Raw genomic sequence first — 18,263 nt, forward strand, 5'->3', positions numbered from 1 at the left:
TGCAGCTATTCCTCTTCTGTCTCTATCATGTCTATGAATGCTAGGGGTAAAGTCCCCTCTCCTTTATGTCACCAACAGTGTATTCGTAGTTTGCAGAAGCTTCTGGCCTCATGTGGTTGCATTCTGGGGTGTAGACAAGCGCTATAAGAAATCTAAACAGCAGAGTAATTGGGAAATAGTATAGCTGTAAGCAACAACTGTCCTGGAAGTGGCCAGAAACAAAAAAGTTTTCTTGAGAACAGAATTCCTACTTGCTGCAAATACTAAGCCACTAGTAAAAGACAATGTTCAGCTGCAAATCAAATATATAAAATAAGACACAGACCTGGCATAATCTCATTTGGTAGGCCTTCTTGCAATTGTTTTGCTGAAAAGCACAAATCTGTACAAAAAGAAACTGGCCGTCTGTTTTGAACATTTCAGAATATAAGTATCTACTTGTGTTCTTTGATCTGTAAGAATAATAGGAAGATGGTGATATAATCCAGTTACACCTCTGTTGTGAGTGCTTAATTCATCCCAGAGCTGCAGATTACAAATTTCCATCTGGAAATCTTAAGTCTTATCGTTCTGGGATCAGAAAGAAGATGAACAGTGTATCAGCTCTTTTCTTCTCACAGATATAACACTCTTGAACAGAGAATATATTCTTCAAACTTAAAATAGCTACACAGATAGCAAAATAATGTGCATTTTAAATAAAGAAGCTAGGAAAAGAACTGTTCCCAGAAACAGGGAAAGGACTAGGAGCAGAAGCTGACATCATTTTAAGGACAGCATTCTTCTCCAGACTGGTCTATCCCAGTCTAAGAGTACTTATTGGGTAAAAGATTACATGGCAGCATGGGTATAGAATAAAATATGGTGGAAAGGCATGGTTTCCAAATGGTAAAAGATTAATCATAAAACAAAATATTAAGTATTATTTAAGTTGTGCACTCCACCATAACAGGACTGCTACTTATACTAAAGCAAGCAAGTCGCCACAAAAGGCAATCCATTGTATTCAGAGTTACCTCAGCCAATGGAGAAAAGGTTATTCTCTGAAAAAAAGGCAAAGCTTGAAAAGGCTTGAAAAGAATAGATGATTGTATGATGGCTAAACCAGGATTTTGAATTGTAATTCCTCAGAGTAGTAACCATCAGTCCATGAACTCTTTGTGTTTCCTTGTCTGAACTTGATGGCACAGGAATCTTTCAGTTTCATAATTAACAATGATGCTCACATAAGCAGAGCTCCAGAAAAGCAGAGACGGAAAGCAGGTCCTGTGATTAACTGGGATAATTGTATTCAAAGTGCTGCCCTTGTAGCAATTAATTAGTTACATCACCTTATTTGAGTGCATCACGTTAGATTTCTTACTAAAGAGTTGCCCATTTGTGAAGTGGGAATGAGGAGACCTGGTTATCACCAGTATGACAAACCAAATCTGGCATCTTATCTCTCAGTCAGGCCAAGTGCTAATGTTTAAATAAAGTAAGATTATTTCACGTACCTGCCTTCACATTTTGCACGGTCTATGTCTCTAAGACAAGCATAAGACACATGCTTCCGGTGTTTTTGCACACATGAACTGTAATGGACATACTATAAGGGATTATTATACGTAATACAATTAGTTTGTAGATTTTTAGAAAGGGGAAGAAATGACCCTTCAGAGGACAAAAGACAACAATGAAGAAGAAGTGGCGGCAGTCTCAAGAGCTTTGTTCGATATGCTGGAATGGCAGCTCCTTGAAACGTTTAACATATGGGTTATTTTCGCCTTTTTTGGGGAAGGAATAGGATTTTGGAAGGAAAAATAAGAAGTAGTAATAAATTGAATAGAATAAAAACCTAGCCTAATTTTGTGAACAAGTTCAAAATGAGGTATTAGAATCACCATCATATCACTGTAACAAGACTATTTTAGAATATAATATAATAATATTGCCTAGCACTTATATAGCACTTTTTCCAAGCAGAACTTCCACTTTACAAAAACTTCAGCTCATTTTACAATCAGAAAATTTGAGACAGGCAAAAAACAGAACAAGTGAGTGGTTGGAGACGATGCCAGGAAAGAATTTATCTTCTAAATTGTGGTCTAGTACTGTGTCCAGTAAATTACAGTGTAATACGAGCCAGGCATGAAAGCTTGGTGGTTTTGACCATTCTGCATGACCTAACAATTAAAAAGACCATATTGAAAATAACTTTATTTAAAAGGCTTATGAGGTCACAGTGTCATAAGTGACATTACTGAGAACCTAAAGGTGTAATAGTAGGATGAGCAGCTCTCTACACTTTTAATGCTTACAGCATAAAAAGTGTCTTGTGGAGAGAAAGGTCACATTTATGCAGCGAATGAACCTCTGTGTAGCCATCTGAAAATAGAACTCACCATGAATAAGATATTTACTTAGTTAAAAGAAATCAGTATATTAATCCAAGCACCAAATAATGTAGAAAAAAATAAATATTCTCCTTAAACTTCCCAAAGTATGGATGCTTTTAGTTCTGTAGTGATCTCAAAGAAAAGTTTGTGTGGTTTGACAGCTGTAGCAAAGGTTAAATTAAGTCCTGTGATGTCCTGCTTTCAATGTCATTATTTCCATCCCTCTTACTCTACCACCATAGTAGTAACAGATCTTCAGACTATTGCCTGTTATCTACTTCTGCTGCTTTCCTTTAAATCTGTTTGAATAGCTATGTATGCTGGCTGACAATGTGTCCATTCATTGTGCATTTCTTTTTAGCTGTAAAATCGGAATAAATAAATACTCCTTCCACAACAAAGCTGAATTTGTGAATGCTCATCCTGAGCATTCCTAGGGGTGAGACAAAATGGCTCTGCATATACAAGTAAGAAACACATGGTTTATAATTTTGATCATTCAGTTGTTTTTTCCCTATGTCTACCACTATCAACTTATCTGTGAGATTTAACCATTTCTGTCATTCTTACTGCAATCCTGTTTAATATCTTTGTCCCAATAAATGTAATACAAAATACAATAAATGTAATAAAAAAAGTAATACAATCGCTTAAGCTCCATTACCATTTAACAATCACAGATGGCTATTTAGAACGGGACTGCTTTGCAAAAAGTACCTTCATTAAGATGTCCTTTAGAATATTATAAGTTATTGATTAAAAAAAAAATCGTTAAATATTCAAACTGAATTCTTTAAACATTCTTCACATTGATGACTTTCCCCCTGTTTTATTTCTTAAGTTTAGATGACTCCTATCTACAGAAGAACTCTTGGCAAAGTCAAATTACATCACTAAAAATGTAACTTTTGGTACACAATGCATACTTGTAATCTGGCAACACTGCAAATTACAATTTAGATTGGTTTTGACTAGCAGTCTATGACATTTATTTGAATTGACTTGTTTTTCAGTTCTTAAATATTATTCAAATATTTTCCTGATACGACTTAACCCTCTTTCCACCACAGTCATCACCTCTGAAATCTTGAGAGGTGTTAAATTACCCTAGTGTCTTCAGCTGTCAACTTGCAATATTTACCGCTTCTGTTTTAAAACTGGAGTTTGACAAATTTTAAAGAAAAATGTCAAAAATTGCTTTTTGTCTTCCAACATTTTTACAGTGACAGGAACTTCCCAACATTTTCATAGTCTTCAAAGATCCCCATTTCCATGCAATTCAATGCTAGCTCTTTCACCATTCCACTGTTAGTCAACTAAGCATAAGATTAATTTTCACATTTTGTTCCTGGAATTCAAGCACATCAAAACCAAATGTTTTGCTCCTTAGCAGGCATACCCATGACTTCAGGATTTGCTGGCAACTTTTTATAGAAAATGCTTCCACAGAATGAGTTCAAAAAGCTTGCATAGTGGGCTCCAACTCCTACTGCAAGCCAGAATTACAGAATATGGGAAGAAAAACGCTCTACAACAGCATGCATACTTAAAAATGCACAGACAATATGTATAAACTACATACCAGGCTAAATCTTTCAGTTCTCAGAGTTTCAAATTTGTTCTTCCTCTATTGTTGCCCTTAGCTTTCCCATGTTTCCTTTAATTTAACTGTCTTTAACTCTTCCAATAGTTTTTTGTGATCCTATGCCTACTACACCCATTCGAAAAAAGCAGGTCCTTCTCAGTTTTGATGGGCAGAGGTAACACAAGCAGATTTCTGAACCACACCCAGACTTCCTCACGTTGTAGGTAGCATTGCTGTGCTTCACAAGAAAACTAGATGAACTGATTAGTCCTGGAAGTTTATAACGTCATAGAATCATAGAATAGTTTGGGTTGGAAGGGACCTTAAAGATCATCCCGTGCCAACTCCCCTGCCATGGGCAGGAACACATCCTACTAGATCAGGCTGCCCAAGGCCCCATCCAACCTGGCCTTGAACACCTCCAGGGATGGGGCACCCACAACTTCTGTGGGCAACCTGTGCCAGTGCCTCACCACTCTCATAGTGAAGAAATTCTTCCTCACGTCTGGTCTCAATCTGCCCCTCTCCAGTTTATACCCATTACCCCTCGTCCTGTCACTTTAAACCTTTGTAAACAGCCCCTCCCCAGCTTTCCTGTAGCCCCTTCACGTACTGGGAGGTCACTATAAGATCTCCTCGGAGCCTTCTCTTCTCCAGGCTGAACAACCCCAATTTTCTCAGACTGTCCTCATACGGGAGGTTCTCCAGCTCTCTGATCATCTTTGTGGCCCTCCTCTGGTCCTGTTCCAACAGTTCCATTCCCCTTCTTATGATGAGGATTCAAGAACTGGACACAGTACTCCAGATGAGGCCTCACAAGAGAGGAATAGAGGGGCAGAATCACTTCCCTCGCCCTGCTGGCCACGCTTCTTTTGATGCAGCCCAGGATATGGTTGGCCTTCTGGGCTGTGAGCGCACATTGTCGGCTCATATCGACCTTCTTATGCAGCTTTGCTTCTTCTTTCCCCCAAAACAGCGCATGCATGGTACATACTGACAAGGAGATACACACATATCATTTTGTATGTAATAGATATAATGAAGTGTAAATTCACATTATTTTATGTAGAAGTGAATAACCCTTCTAGCATTTGAGAAAGACAAAGGTGCATCCTCATGAGAAGCATATTGGAATCTGCTTAGATGTAGAGGAGGATAGAGCTCCATCTGAGGAATTAACAGGAGTCATAAGAAATTCAGACAGCAAGGAAACAAGCCCGGAGAAAAATGCTGGGAAAGACGGTTTCAGGATGAAAAATGGTATTTAAACTGAACTGTAAACTGAAATGCAAACTAGCATTCTAAGAAACTACTAGGGAGGGCACGTATGTTGAGAAACAGAGCTCCATTTCTGGGAATTTATATCTGATAATGCTGTCATGTACAGAACTGGCATATCTGACTATTAAATTCAGTCAGTTCTAGAATGCTGGAGGGGAAAAGCATTAAACTCCAAAATATACAAAATAATAACGTAGTTTGCTGTTGTACATATTTTGATGGTCTTCTATTTATCTTCAGTGTTGACCAGAGATGATTACATCCTCAGACCTAAAGGAATTTTAAAAAACAAAGGTATCGCCAAATCCTATTCTATTAGGATTCTATCTATTCTATCACTTTTTAATCATTGTAATACTTATATCTAATTTAACACATGAAGTTTGGGGACTCTGTAACTTAAAATATCTTCCCCTTTGCAAAAAGAATATGGACTTTTTTTAAATGTACATGGAACATCATGGTGAAAACATGTACTTTGTTTGGAATAACTGGCTTGGGAAGCATCAATCACCTTTATACTTTCCCTGATGATGTAGGCAAGACAATCTTGAGGCTGACATGTTTCTCAGAAGAGATGCATGTAAGGAAGGATGCTGGCTGCCTCATTATTTTGACTAGGATATTCTGTAACATGCTTTCCTGAGGAAAATGCTTCAAGTACAAAGGAGAGAGATATGCAATATTTAATGTGAAATAGCCATTAATTCAGTAAACTAAGAAAAAGCATACTCTGCGCACAGTTGCAGTCATAAATGTATCAGCACATGGGAGAGGAAAAGAAAAAGGTCTTTATATCAGTATTTTCTACACAACCCCAAAATTTGCTCTAGAATGAAAATCACAATTATTCCTACCTTCATAGTGACCATCTTCTTCATCACTCACTTACCTGATCTTTCCTGCTGTGGTTCAGCAGATCTTTGCAATCATTACATGTAAAACTTTTAACATCATAAACTGACAGAGAACCATTGCAAGAGTGATGATTCAAAAAGAATGCGAAATCAACAATAAGCGTAAATTAATGAAACACTTTATCAATTTTTCCACTGAAGAGATTTTCTCAGTTCAAACCCCAAGGCATGAAATTCAAGTTTGACACTGCCACAGCTGGATTAAATTTTTCAGAGGGTTGACTTGAAAAGAAGAATCTGATCTATACAGTCAGACAGACATGTAAGTCTGTGGTCAATGGAGAAGTGCAAAGAAATGAGAAAAGAAATTCTTTCATGAATATTTTAAAGATCTAATATAAAGTAATATTTTTCAGAAATTCAATGGTACAAAATTTCCATAGAAATTTCCAGAAGAGCTCTCTTTCAAATAACTGATATGGAAAAACCAAATTCTGAGGAAAAACAGCGAAGAAACTAATGTGAAATATTTTTTCTTAAAAGGATAAGTGAAGAAAAAGATTCATATAAATTTTTAAAATATTGTCATCACATCTCAGTCCTTTACAACACTTTAAGTACTTCAAATAAATTTATTCTGCTTTAAAATGATACTACAAGGCATAAATGAATCGTATGTACTGTAGACTAATAACTGATACTTGACTTTTATAGTTCTATGTCAAGGCTCATGGTCAGTAAAGGATTTTTTCTTCTTTGCTAGAGAACAGCCATGAGGAGAAGGGCTCTCCTCTGTGCACTGCCTTCTCTTCTGGAAATACGGGTTGTTGTAGAGATAATTTGATGGCAGAAAAGAGATAATTGTGGGCGCAGACATAGAGAAACAAAATGACAACTACTAATTTCTCCCCCATTGTTTTGAGAGAAAGAGAGAGATGGAAGGGAGAGAGAAAGTTAAAGGGGATACTCCTCTTTGTCTTCAAATTTATAGGAAATTTATATCCCTAGTCCAGATCAAGTATCATTTATTCTGAGCTGATAAATATCTGTGACTAGTAAGGTCAGCATGCATGGCAGCAATCTTGGCAGCAGATCTCAACATGCTTAAAACTTTGAGGAGGAACATTATCTTCAGGAGGAACATTATCTCTGAGCAAATTCTTTACTAACCAGAATTGAAAAAGCATACATAGATTTGGCTACAGTGCAAACTGCTTTGAAAAAGAATCCGACTGAAAACATTTCCTCCATGAAGTCAATGATAAATGATATGAGAGACATTTCCTGTTCTCTCGTACGCATTAAGAGTTTGCTTTACATAGAAACTCAATTACATGCCCTGGAAAGTTCTCCCCACGACATCACGAAACAATGACATGATGATTAGAAGAAGAAAATCACAAACTACACATAAACACATGAGAAATGCCCTCATGCAGACATTACACAAGCAAGGGGAAGGAGCACAACCAGGTTTCACAAAGCACACAGGAGCGAGATGTGAGAGTGACTGTCGGAAACTTTTCTATTGGCAAGAAAAGTTGATTCTCACCGTTCTGAACAAAATGGCTGAACTAAGAGCATCTGACTGGTTATGCCCAAATACCCTCCTCCTCATCCTAGCGGTGCAGAGGTGGCAATGGGAGAAAAGCCCCAGAGCAGCATGGGAATGAAATAAAGAGTTGGTTAGTATTTAAAGCACATATGTAAGTACAAAAAGCAACACAAAGTGTTTAATTCCTTATGCAATTTTCTTAGCCACCTTGAGGTACAGCTTTCTTTGCTCTCTTGTCAGCTTTTAAAATGTCCTTACACGAAGGGAAAGTGCAATCAGACCCTCCTCCCGCCCTCTCCTCCCCATTCCCCTTGGTCTTTCCAAGAATTTCCTTAAATGTTTAAATTTTATCTTTTCTTCACATTTTATCTTTACATTTCATCTGTGAATGCTGTGCTGCTTTCATTTGCAGGCATGTACTACAGTGACATTCTGGAAATGGCTTCATTTCACTATAGACTCACAGTGCAAAAACAACAGATATTCTAACATTTCCTCCAAATCAAGATTAGGAAAGCCATTTAATTTGCAGCACTTGCACTCTCCCAAAGAAGCTGAGACCAACTCTTTCCAAAAACATTGCAGAAAATTCAAGGCAGTTGATTTACAGTTCTTTATTTACCATCTGGAGGAGGGTATTAAAACAAGATGCAAAAGCAAGTTGCCCTGAAAATAAGAATTTTCTGGCTTGTATACATCTCTTACTGTATTCCGATACAGACGTGAAAAGAGATTTTTAAAGATCTATTTTTGCAAGGTGAATACGTAATTGAGGTGTTTTTTTGCTATTTTCCTCTTGTACCTTACTCATAACTCTTGCATATCACTAGGTTGGTGCTTAAAAGTCTAGACTGAGATGCCTTCCTTCAAATCGCAACAATTTCTAGATGAGCCAGAGGGCAAAGAGGAGTGCCAAACATTCCTTCACTTTGTCAAGGCAGTGATTAATGATCACTAATATTTTAATTAAACTGGAATGGATGAGATTACAACATGGGATATGCAATTATGTTGGCATTTTCTGTGCTACCCAAGGGATAGGTAATCTCTCTGCTAGTTATCAAGCACACGGCTGTGCTTTGTAAATGACACAGGAGGCTCCTCGCTGCCTTGGAGATGGTAAATTGATTTTCCTTCAGTTCACGGCCCATTGACTTTGCGAGGGAGCAGTCTGTGCTCATTTGGCATGGAGGCTGGGATTTCCTCATGGGAAATGAAGGGAACTGCTCGTATGCAATCCATAGATCAGAAAGCTGATCCTGCAGCATGATTTCCTGCTACTGAAGACAAGAAACAGCCTTGGACACTCCACACACTGAAGCAGTAAACCTGAGTTACAAAAGTCTGAATATGCCAGACAGGACTCCAGTCTTGGATGCTAAGAGAATAACATTTCTTTCTGCCCTGTCACTGTCCGCCCCCTTTTCTCCACCCATTTAATAACAGCTTGGTACCAGGAACTGTTTGTTCACATTTCAGGGGTTTTCAAGGAAGCCGACACAACAGCAACAGCCATTTCTGGTTTATAACTGCAGCTCTGTAAGGCTATTTTTGCTCAAAGGTACTGCACGTATGTCAGGGAAAATTACATAGGACTCAAAATATTCAGACCCCATAGTAAAAATTACTTTAAAAGCAAAATAGAGAAACACATTACCTGGTCAGGGGAGGGTTTGTGGTTGGTTTGGTTGGAATGGGATGAGGATTTGAGGTGGTCATCCTCATAGTTGTCAGCCATCAGTTTCATACGGTTCTGAGTCTATTAAAAAGAAAACCAAAAGAATAACCTCAATCTACCTTCTATGATCATAGAGACTAAAGGAAATAGTGCATTTTATGCTATCCTGTATACCCAAAATTCACACATGGAAAAAGAAAAGACACATGCATAAAACAGTAGTCAGTATTGCCCTAGAGAGCTGGTAAAAACAGGGATTCTAAGTACTTCACTTTGAGGATAAAATCAGTTTTGCAGTTAAGTGGCTCATCTCAGTTGCACCTACTCAACCTTGTGCCGCACATGTTTGTACAAAGAAACTAATTCCTTCTTATAGAATCTTGAGATTGAAGTTCAAACACCAATTTGGAGAGCAATTCAACGAAAACATCAGATAGATTTAGCTAAGTCGTTTAAAATCAAATCTATTAAAAAAAGTAAACAAGCTGAAAACAGGAACACAGAAGACGGCTTGCTACTTAAGAAGTCTACCCAGTTTCAACATGCAAATCAGTTTTCAACCGATAAACCAAACAGTAGGAAAATTATGAGATTGGTCAGAAAAATGTGAATTATAAAAAAACCCTTCCCGTAAGGAAATTAAAAATTAATAAATATGTCTTTGGGAAGAAAAGATGACATAATAAAGATGTATAAAATTAGAAACTGCATACAATCAAGGAAAGAATTAACAAAATATGAGTCAAGTTTCTTAGCATGTTGTTAGCTTTTCTTCAGCTTCTCAGGAAATTTCAAGATCCAGAGGATATACAATTTTTTAAAACACAAAATGTAAAATAAATTGTGTAAGGCTACATTAAATACCTTTCCTTGAAATTGCAATGAACATTATATGACTGTGTCTACAAAGGTCAGTGTTAGCGACATAAAGCCCTTTTAACTTACTATCCTGAAATGAGGTCCCCAAGCACCTACACACACACAAGGAAAGAAATTGACTTGGGAAAAATATCCCACCCACTCAGCAGGGCATAGAAGGACCATTCAGGCAGCAATGTCACCATCCTGGAGGTGTTTAAAAGGTACATGGATGAGGTGCTTGGGTATATCATTTAGTAGTAGACACGTATGATTGGAGTTGATGATCTCTAAAGTCTTTTCCAAATTAATGATTCTATGATTCAATGACACTCCAGCAGCACCCTAGAAGGGAGTACGAAAGACAGCTGGGTCTGGGGTCCTGCAAAGCAAACTGCCACCCCTATGTCAGTTGCTTCACTTCAAGCTATCTGGGTGCCACTGTTATCGGGCACTCACATCTGGAGCAGACCCGAAACAGAGTGATGGCACCTCTCCTCCCAGCTCATAACGTAGACAAAGCTCCAGTCTAAGTTTTGTGAAATCTTTGTATTCCAAAAAAATAAAAAGGCTAGCCAGACCTATCTTAGATATGATACACAGTAAATTATGTACAGCTAGACAAACTAAACCAACAGAGATGCACTAAAATTAAATGTCTTTAATGAAAGCTCAAAGTTCACCGCAAAAAAGCCGGCCGTTGATTTAATCCCTTCATAACTGCATCATTTCTCACTGAAAACTGTAATTTTAATGAGCATCTTGAGGCTAGAGAATGCAGATTTTACTTAACAATACTCAGATCCTTACAGAGAAGGTCCAGAGTTTGAATCTGGATTTTATTTTATTTTGGACTGGTTTAACAAAAGCTAATAGTAAACTGAGATTAAGCAATAAGCAATTTAATCATGCAAAATCTTTATATTGTTTGCTCTCTTTTGTCAAACCAGTTTTGAATTCCAAGTCTGACTCATCATTCATAAATCACTATTTGAAATATACTACATCAATATTTAAACACCCAGTTTATTGTAAAGGCGTTTTCTCCATATTTATTATTTTATTATATTTAAGTTTGGCTCTTTGTAACAATTTCTTCTTTGCAATGACAGCTACTGATTTTAAATTATTTCGCATTTCTTTGGAAATTTTTGTTTCTGATAATAAGTAATTCTTCTTACATGACTTTCAGTGTGCATGTGGAAAAAATCTACTAAAAAGGCAGAATATTAGAACAGCACATTAACTTTTCTGAGAGAAAAAGTAGCACTTCCCAGAGAGAGGCAGCATGTTTTATGATATTACATGACTAAAAACTACGTTGGTGCTAATACAGCAACAGACGAATATAAAAATCTAAATATTTAAAACACAGTATCCCTCAGAAAATTCTGAAGTGGAGTTAAAGATGTTGTGTACTTCTGCCACTTCGAGTAGAATAAGCTACTATTGATACTTGGCAGGAGGTATGAGAAGAGGCTGAGAGAACTGGGCTTGTTTAGCCTGAAAAAGAGGAGGCTTCTTTAATTACTCAACAGGAGGAAAAGGAGAAGATGAAGCCACATTCTTCCTGCAGGACACAAGACGAGACAACAGATGTAAATCGTAACGCAGAAAATTCTTGTAAGAGAGCAGGATAATTTTTTTCATAATGAGGCTCATTAAACACACGAACACACTGCCAAGAGTCTGTGGCATCTCCATCCTTGCAGACATTGAAAGTGCAAGTGGGCAAGGCCTTGAGCAGGCAGCTCTAGTTAGAGAAGCTCTCAGCAGGTAATTGGATACAGAGGTCCTCTCCAATCTAAAAAATGCTGCAATTCTTATTACTTGGGCTTATAATCTTCGATAATTTTATAGCTATGAAGGCTGGAGTTTTCAAACAAAGAGGGAACTAACAACAGTTTCAAAATTCCTCCTAGTTGCTAAGTATGACTTAGCTGGTCTGCTATATTAGAGTCCTTTGAACATTTTAACTCAGAACAATCTCTGCAGCATTGTGATGGTGACAATTATACAGGATCAGTTCAATTAGAAGGACATTTTCTATTTGTCCTGTTTAATCCAAGGTGACCTTCCATTGTTTCTGCTGTTAATCTAAGAGTGCATCTTTGTGATATACAAGTCTTGGCAAGAAAACACCAAAATTGGTATTGTAATTTCACTACAGAAACTGATTTACACATGTATCATGGGAAATATGCAAAAATCAAGAGATGGAACAATCACAGAATCACTGAATCATAAAGGTTGGAAAAGGCCTCTAAGATCATCAAGTACAACCATCAGCCCAGCACCTCCATGCCTATTAAATCATGTCACGAAGTGCCACATGTACATGCTTCTTGAACACCTCCAGCGATGGAGACTCTACCACTTCCCTGGGCAGCCTGTTCCAATGCTTCACCACTCTTTCAGTAAAGAAACTTTTCTTATATCCAGTACAAACCTTCCTTGGTGCAACTTGAGGTTATTTCCTCTCATCCTATCACTTGTTACTTGGGAGAAAGAAGGGAGAAAAGCAGTGTACTTTCTTACAGACAACACTAAAAATTATTTTCCAACATTAAAATTCTGAGCAGTGTTGAAAATATAAACTAGATTAGACTAAAATAGAGTAGAACAGAACAGAACAAAACATCATATCACATATTATAAGAGTATTTTTCTTGTTCTCTTTATGTAAAATATGAAGTTAAAAAGCTTCTGTTTAGGACTGCAATGCTAGCTGATGAACTTCCATTATGAAATTTTCAAAATACATGATCTCAATTTCTTTCCTATTGCTCCTCTTCAGGAAAAAATGTTCAAAAGAATGGAAATTTCTACAACATATGGCTGTTGCAATGCTTTAAAAACAAATAGTTTACTTTACTGTGGGGAACCACTCCAACATCCTGCAGTCCAGAACTGCTTTGTCATGCTGCTATTATACAGTCTTGTCCCACCTTATGAGGTTATGGCTTAGATCTTAGGGCAAACATTTCTACATCACTGTAAAAAGTATGAACAACAAAGTGGTTTAACCACTGTGTCCTGTGAGAAAATAAATGAGCAGCGCAGACAAATCGGTTGTGTCAGGAATGCTTTTGTCCCAAACCTCCAGAACTTGTAAGCAAAACTGGATGTCAGATCCAAATTTTGCTTAAAAAAAATACCGTAAGCCATTACAGGTACCTTCTTCATATATGTGCAAATAAAATGCTAGAACGAAAAAAACAAGACATAACTCCCCAAGTCAATAGGTTTCCTAATTTCTCCTCTCCTCTCCTCTCCTCTCCTCTCCTCTCCTCTCCTCTCCTCTCCTCTCCTCTCCTCTCCTCTCCTCTCCTCTCCTCTCCTCTCCTCTCCTCTCCTCTCCTCTCCTCTCCTCTCCTCTCCTCTCCTCTCCTCTCCTCTCCTCTCCTCTCCTCTCCTCTCCTCTCCTCTCCTCTCCTCTCCTCTCCTCTCCTCTCCTCTCCTCTCCTCTCTTGACATAATAGATTTCATAACCTTATTCCTTAACCTCCCATTACCCCACCCCACAACTTGTCAAAGCCTTTAACAACACTTTTTAGTCTCCCAATCATCACCATGCAAAAGAACAGACCCCAACCCTTTAGACTTCTGTCAATACTCAAAATTACTCAAGAGCCATCGCACACTCTTAAGCTCCTAACTGAAAGACAAGAATGACTGTGGAGAACTTGCCACAAGGGTTCCGCAGATCAGAGTCTGCGAACCACAGGTCTAAAGCACAACATTTGCAAGGGTATTGTATTTAAAAAACCCTCAACTTCCTCCAGTTATATATTAGACTATACTCTAGTACTAACCAACCTTGCCCACTGTTCTGGTTTGGGTTAAAGCAGAATATATTCTCTGACTTTTCAGCTAAGCCTCATTCAAAACTTTAGCTGCTGAAGCTTATTAAAATATTTTTTCAGACAGTGGCTGCCTCTAGAAGTGATATGCCTGACAGTTATCACCAAGGTGTGCAGAGAGGCCACTACTCACACGTAGTCCTCTGTAAATTAAGGCCATCCTAGAGTTGGGAGAGAAGGGGGTCCCCCTTGCTAGGAGAAGCAGACAGGACAGGTGACCCAAACCTGACCAACAAAATATTCCATCTATACATGCCACAATCAATTTAAAAGCTTAGAGATCACAAAGGGCGATCCCTCTTCTTCAATGGCCGACATCCAGGGAGGACCTCACCTGAATGTCTGTGCCTGAACCCATCCACATATTCCTGGATCCAGTCCCTGAGTCCAGCTCCCGCCTGCCACTGAGTCCAGTCTGGGACCTTCCCCATGCCTGTCCTGCAGTGTCAGTGGTGACGTAGGGTCATTGGGGGAGTTTGAATTGGTTTTGTATATATTTTATTATTCCCTTATAATTACCTTTCTTTTTATTATTTTTGTTTCATTAAAGATGTTTTAGAGTTAGTTTCCAACCCGAAAGTCTCTCATTCTCTCATTTCCCTTCTCCCTTTCCCACGGGGGGTGGAATTGGGACTAAAAGCTGCCCAGTTTAGTTACTGACCTGGCTGTGGGTTTGTGCTAAACTAGGACATCCACTCTCCTTTTTTCCCTCCCCAGAAATTCAGCAATTGTCCTTTGCCTCACTGATATGTTTATGCTTAATGCCCCTTTTTGCTTTTCATTATTTAACCCTGGCCTCTGCTCTACCCCTTTGTACGGCAGGCAGTTATATTAAAATAAAAAGCACCAGGAAAAAACATGACATAAACTTTTTCTAATCATAAATGTGACTGGTCAGCATCAGCACTTCTTTCAAATATGCTCTCTTTTGTTGTTTCATATTCCTGCAGGGCTTTCACTATACTTTCACCAGGCTTTTTCTGGTTACCATATAGTTTACCACTGCCTGTATTCTATAATCACTAAATGTTCAGGTAAATAAGGAAATTACCGTGGAGTAGACTACTTCTAATGCAGGCAACACCACAAAAATGTAATTTCAAACAACACATGTATAACACTTTAGCTGCCAAAACTGCAGCCATGGTGATTTTTGTTTAAGAATCCCTAATTGCTTCCTTCACGGACGTACTGCTTCCAAGTGCACTCTCACCTATTGATTCCTAAGAGTAAGTTATTTTATGTTCACTGCAGGCTACACTAATAGCTTGTTTGTGCACCTCCACCCTGAAGACTGAATTAATAGATTTCATCACAGTTAGATTATTACATGAGAGAAAACAGAACTGATGCTGATCCACAAAGTGCAGGGGAAACTCAGAGACATATTCTAGAATATAGCTGGTAAAACCTAGATGAGTCCTGCCCAGATCTAACAAACTTTTTATAGTAGAATTCCACATATAAATTTGAAACTCACAGATTTAACTACAGACATTGTTTATAGTATATTTCAGAGAATGTTTTCATTTGAAAGCTTGCACTAAGTTGTATGTCATAATGAGAATACATACTTTTCTGAAGCATTTCTGCAGGATAGCTGGAATTCTGGTAACCATTACCCTGGCAAGTTTTTGAAACCAAGTTTATTCACAGGAATCACACATTTCTGTATCTCTAGACAAGACCCCTAATAAACAGCAGATACTAGCTCGTAAGCTGTGCATTCTCTGCATTAATCTAGTCTGCTTCGTACTCTCATTGCAGTAACTTACCAAAAGAGTTCACATCAAATCTGTTTCTTCACCATGCAACACAGCAGAAACCATGACATCTGTGACTACTTTGTCATTTTTTGTAAAATATTTGAGTAGGGTAATTTCTGGCTTTACTCACCAGTCTAAACAGGCTTTGTTAATCCTTTAATGTGGAGCTTAAAAAGCCCCACATTAAGTAAACATTAATATAATGACTGTACTTGTGACAAATGGATATGTGGCGGAGACAGTGTGGCAGTGAGTTAGAGGAGTCATCCCATTTCAACTGAGTTGAATATTTCACTGGAAGCATACACATGCAAATGCAACAGCTTGGAAGCCTTTCTGCTACTAAGAAATATAAAGGAGAAACTCAGGCAATTTTTTTTTCCTAAGTTGTACATCAGATTCAGTATCTCTGAAAATTATGCTGCTGCAAATATTTTCAGGTAGTGCTTTTCTGTTTGCTGAAAACACACAGTGAGACACACTCTCTGTAAATATTCAGTCAGCTCCCTGCTGAAATTTGGTTGTCAGAAACAGAGATTAGAATGTGTAACTACCTTAAGTATAGACTATCTGCCTTGAATATACACCTACCTCAAGCAGAGGGTCTCTCAAAGATTGTTTCAATCATTTTATTCTATGCCCCTTCCCATTAATGAAATTTAATGACGCAGGAGACATTTTTCAAATTTCTAAAGAGATGGTACAAGCTGAGTTGCCATTTTTTGTTTGTAAGATTTAAAACACACATCATTAGTTAGGTTTGGCTTTCCTTTCTGCTATGTTTAAGACTAGCAACTGAGATTCCTTTTAGCAGCAAACAAACCCAATGTTCAGCTGCACAAAATAAAACCATTCCCGTTACTACAGTTCTGCACATCCCAGAGCCTTTGTTTTTGTGAGCCCAATGAAAAGCATGCACAGTGTGCAGCTGCTGGGGTTTGTCAAAGCCTCAAGGATTTAACACAGATTCTACCTGAGACAGAGGCTTCTGCATGGGCTGTTGGCAATGTTACAACTAAGCTACATTATAAAGAGAAAGCCTTTATCAGCCTGCTTAATAATTTTATTTTTCTATTCACCTCCCCACATATGATAATTACAGAGAAACTTCATTCTGGAGAATTCATATTCAAAAACCTTTGAACTAAACTAAAGGAGGCAGATCATCTAGATATGGAGTTCTCTGTGAGGCTTGGCATGTATAGATATATGTGGGTGAATTTAAAAAACAAACTTTGAACTTAATTTTCCCCTGTACAGCAATGGGTCTCTTGGAACTTTATTAGTTCCTTAGAAGATGAATAAATAACTAATTATGCATTTGCATGATGACAAATTCTATTGAAATCTATTGCTATGATCCCTGTATAAAGAAAACCAGTGACACAAAAGACAATTCAAATCAGATCTTGTGTTTGGGATTCCTTACTGTGTTATACCACATGAACATTACAGTACATGTTCCTTTAGCTCTCTTGTACTCTCTTTAGAGGTACCTCAAGCTGTGTTTAGTATTGAGCGATCAGTGGTAAGAAAACTGCCTTTCTCAATTATTTGTTTCACAAGAGCTGGAATATTCCCAGTCCCAGCTTTACAAAGAAACTAAAACAAAAGAAAAATCTCTCTTTCTCTTATGGTTAACTACTCAGGAGCAAACTAAGTACATTAGTTCTTTGGCATCTTTCCACTCCATATAAGGGTCTTAGGCAGAAATATCATTAAGGTGTATTTTCCTGTATCTCAGAGATGTCTGAGCAAAGTCTGGAGTCTAAGAACATTTACCCCCATATTGTAAACCTAATTTATACAGTCTGGGTGGCCTACACATCAAAAAATTTCAGGCAGGATCAAAAGGACAAATGGTATCCTGTGACAACATCCTCGAAGAATCCTGGATCCCTCACACTACACAAAACCATAGAAATTATTTATTGAAATTGACCTGAAGGCAGCAACAGCAAGCAAAATGAGCTGCTGTTTTAATTCCTAAGATGAAATAAGAAAATTGCTTATATTCATATAACAGTAGTGAGCATATAAAGTGTCTGGAGTCTAGGGTTAATGTAAGTAGGTAGGTTTTTTTTCTGTTATGAGCCTGCTCTATGGTGCAGTGTGTTAGGGAAAGTCTGATCTCGGTTCCACGCCATGGCAAAGAAGGGCTTTACTGCAGAATTTTCTGCCAGAGACTATAAGATCAGTATCCTTTGCTGACACGTGGCCTGAAAGCAGAAAAGATTAATTTATTTAAATTAGCTTAACAGCAATTGGTTTTTGCTAAATCATGACGCTACATCCATTCTAGATCTATTGTTCTGTCTTCATTGCTTCTTTCATCAGTTAAGAACTGATGTCTTTTGCAGACAGCATGGCTACCCTTGAAGAGCACAGGAGCACACTTCACTACCCATTTTATGCTGGCTAATGAAATCTGCATGCTTTGGA

The 18,263-nt window shown here is 37.9% G+C and overlaps 1 protein-coding gene across 12 annotated transcripts in view; it reads right to left on the bottom strand.

Annotated features, from left to right (window-relative positions):
- The window catches only part of ERC1 (ELKS/RAB6-interacting/CAST family member 1), a 302,814-nt gene that overhangs the window by 26,423 nt on the left and 258,128 nt on the right, over positions 1 to 18,263 (bottom strand). For 7 of the 12 annotated variants that reach the window (XM_054067600.1, XM_054067591.1, XM_054067580.1 and 4 more), the window contains one exon: positions 9,314 to 9,415. In XM_054067600.1, coding sequence (XP_053923575.1) covers positions 9,314 to 9,415 — 102 coding nt within the window. Of the gene's footprint in view, positions 1 to 7,653; positions 7,721 to 9,313; positions 9,416 to 18,263 lie in introns of all 12 variants that reach the window. The other 5 variants (XM_054067656.1, XM_054067639.1, XM_054067646.1 and 2 more) reach the window with 1 other exon arrangement.

The sequence above is a fragment of the Cuculus canorus genome, chromosome 1 (assembly GCF_017976375.1).
Source record: "Cuculus canorus isolate bCucCan1 chromosome 1, bCucCan1.pri, whole genome shotgun sequence".
NCBI classification, from domain to species: Eukaryota; Metazoa; Chordata; class Aves; order Cuculiformes; family Cuculidae; genus Cuculus; species Cuculus canorus.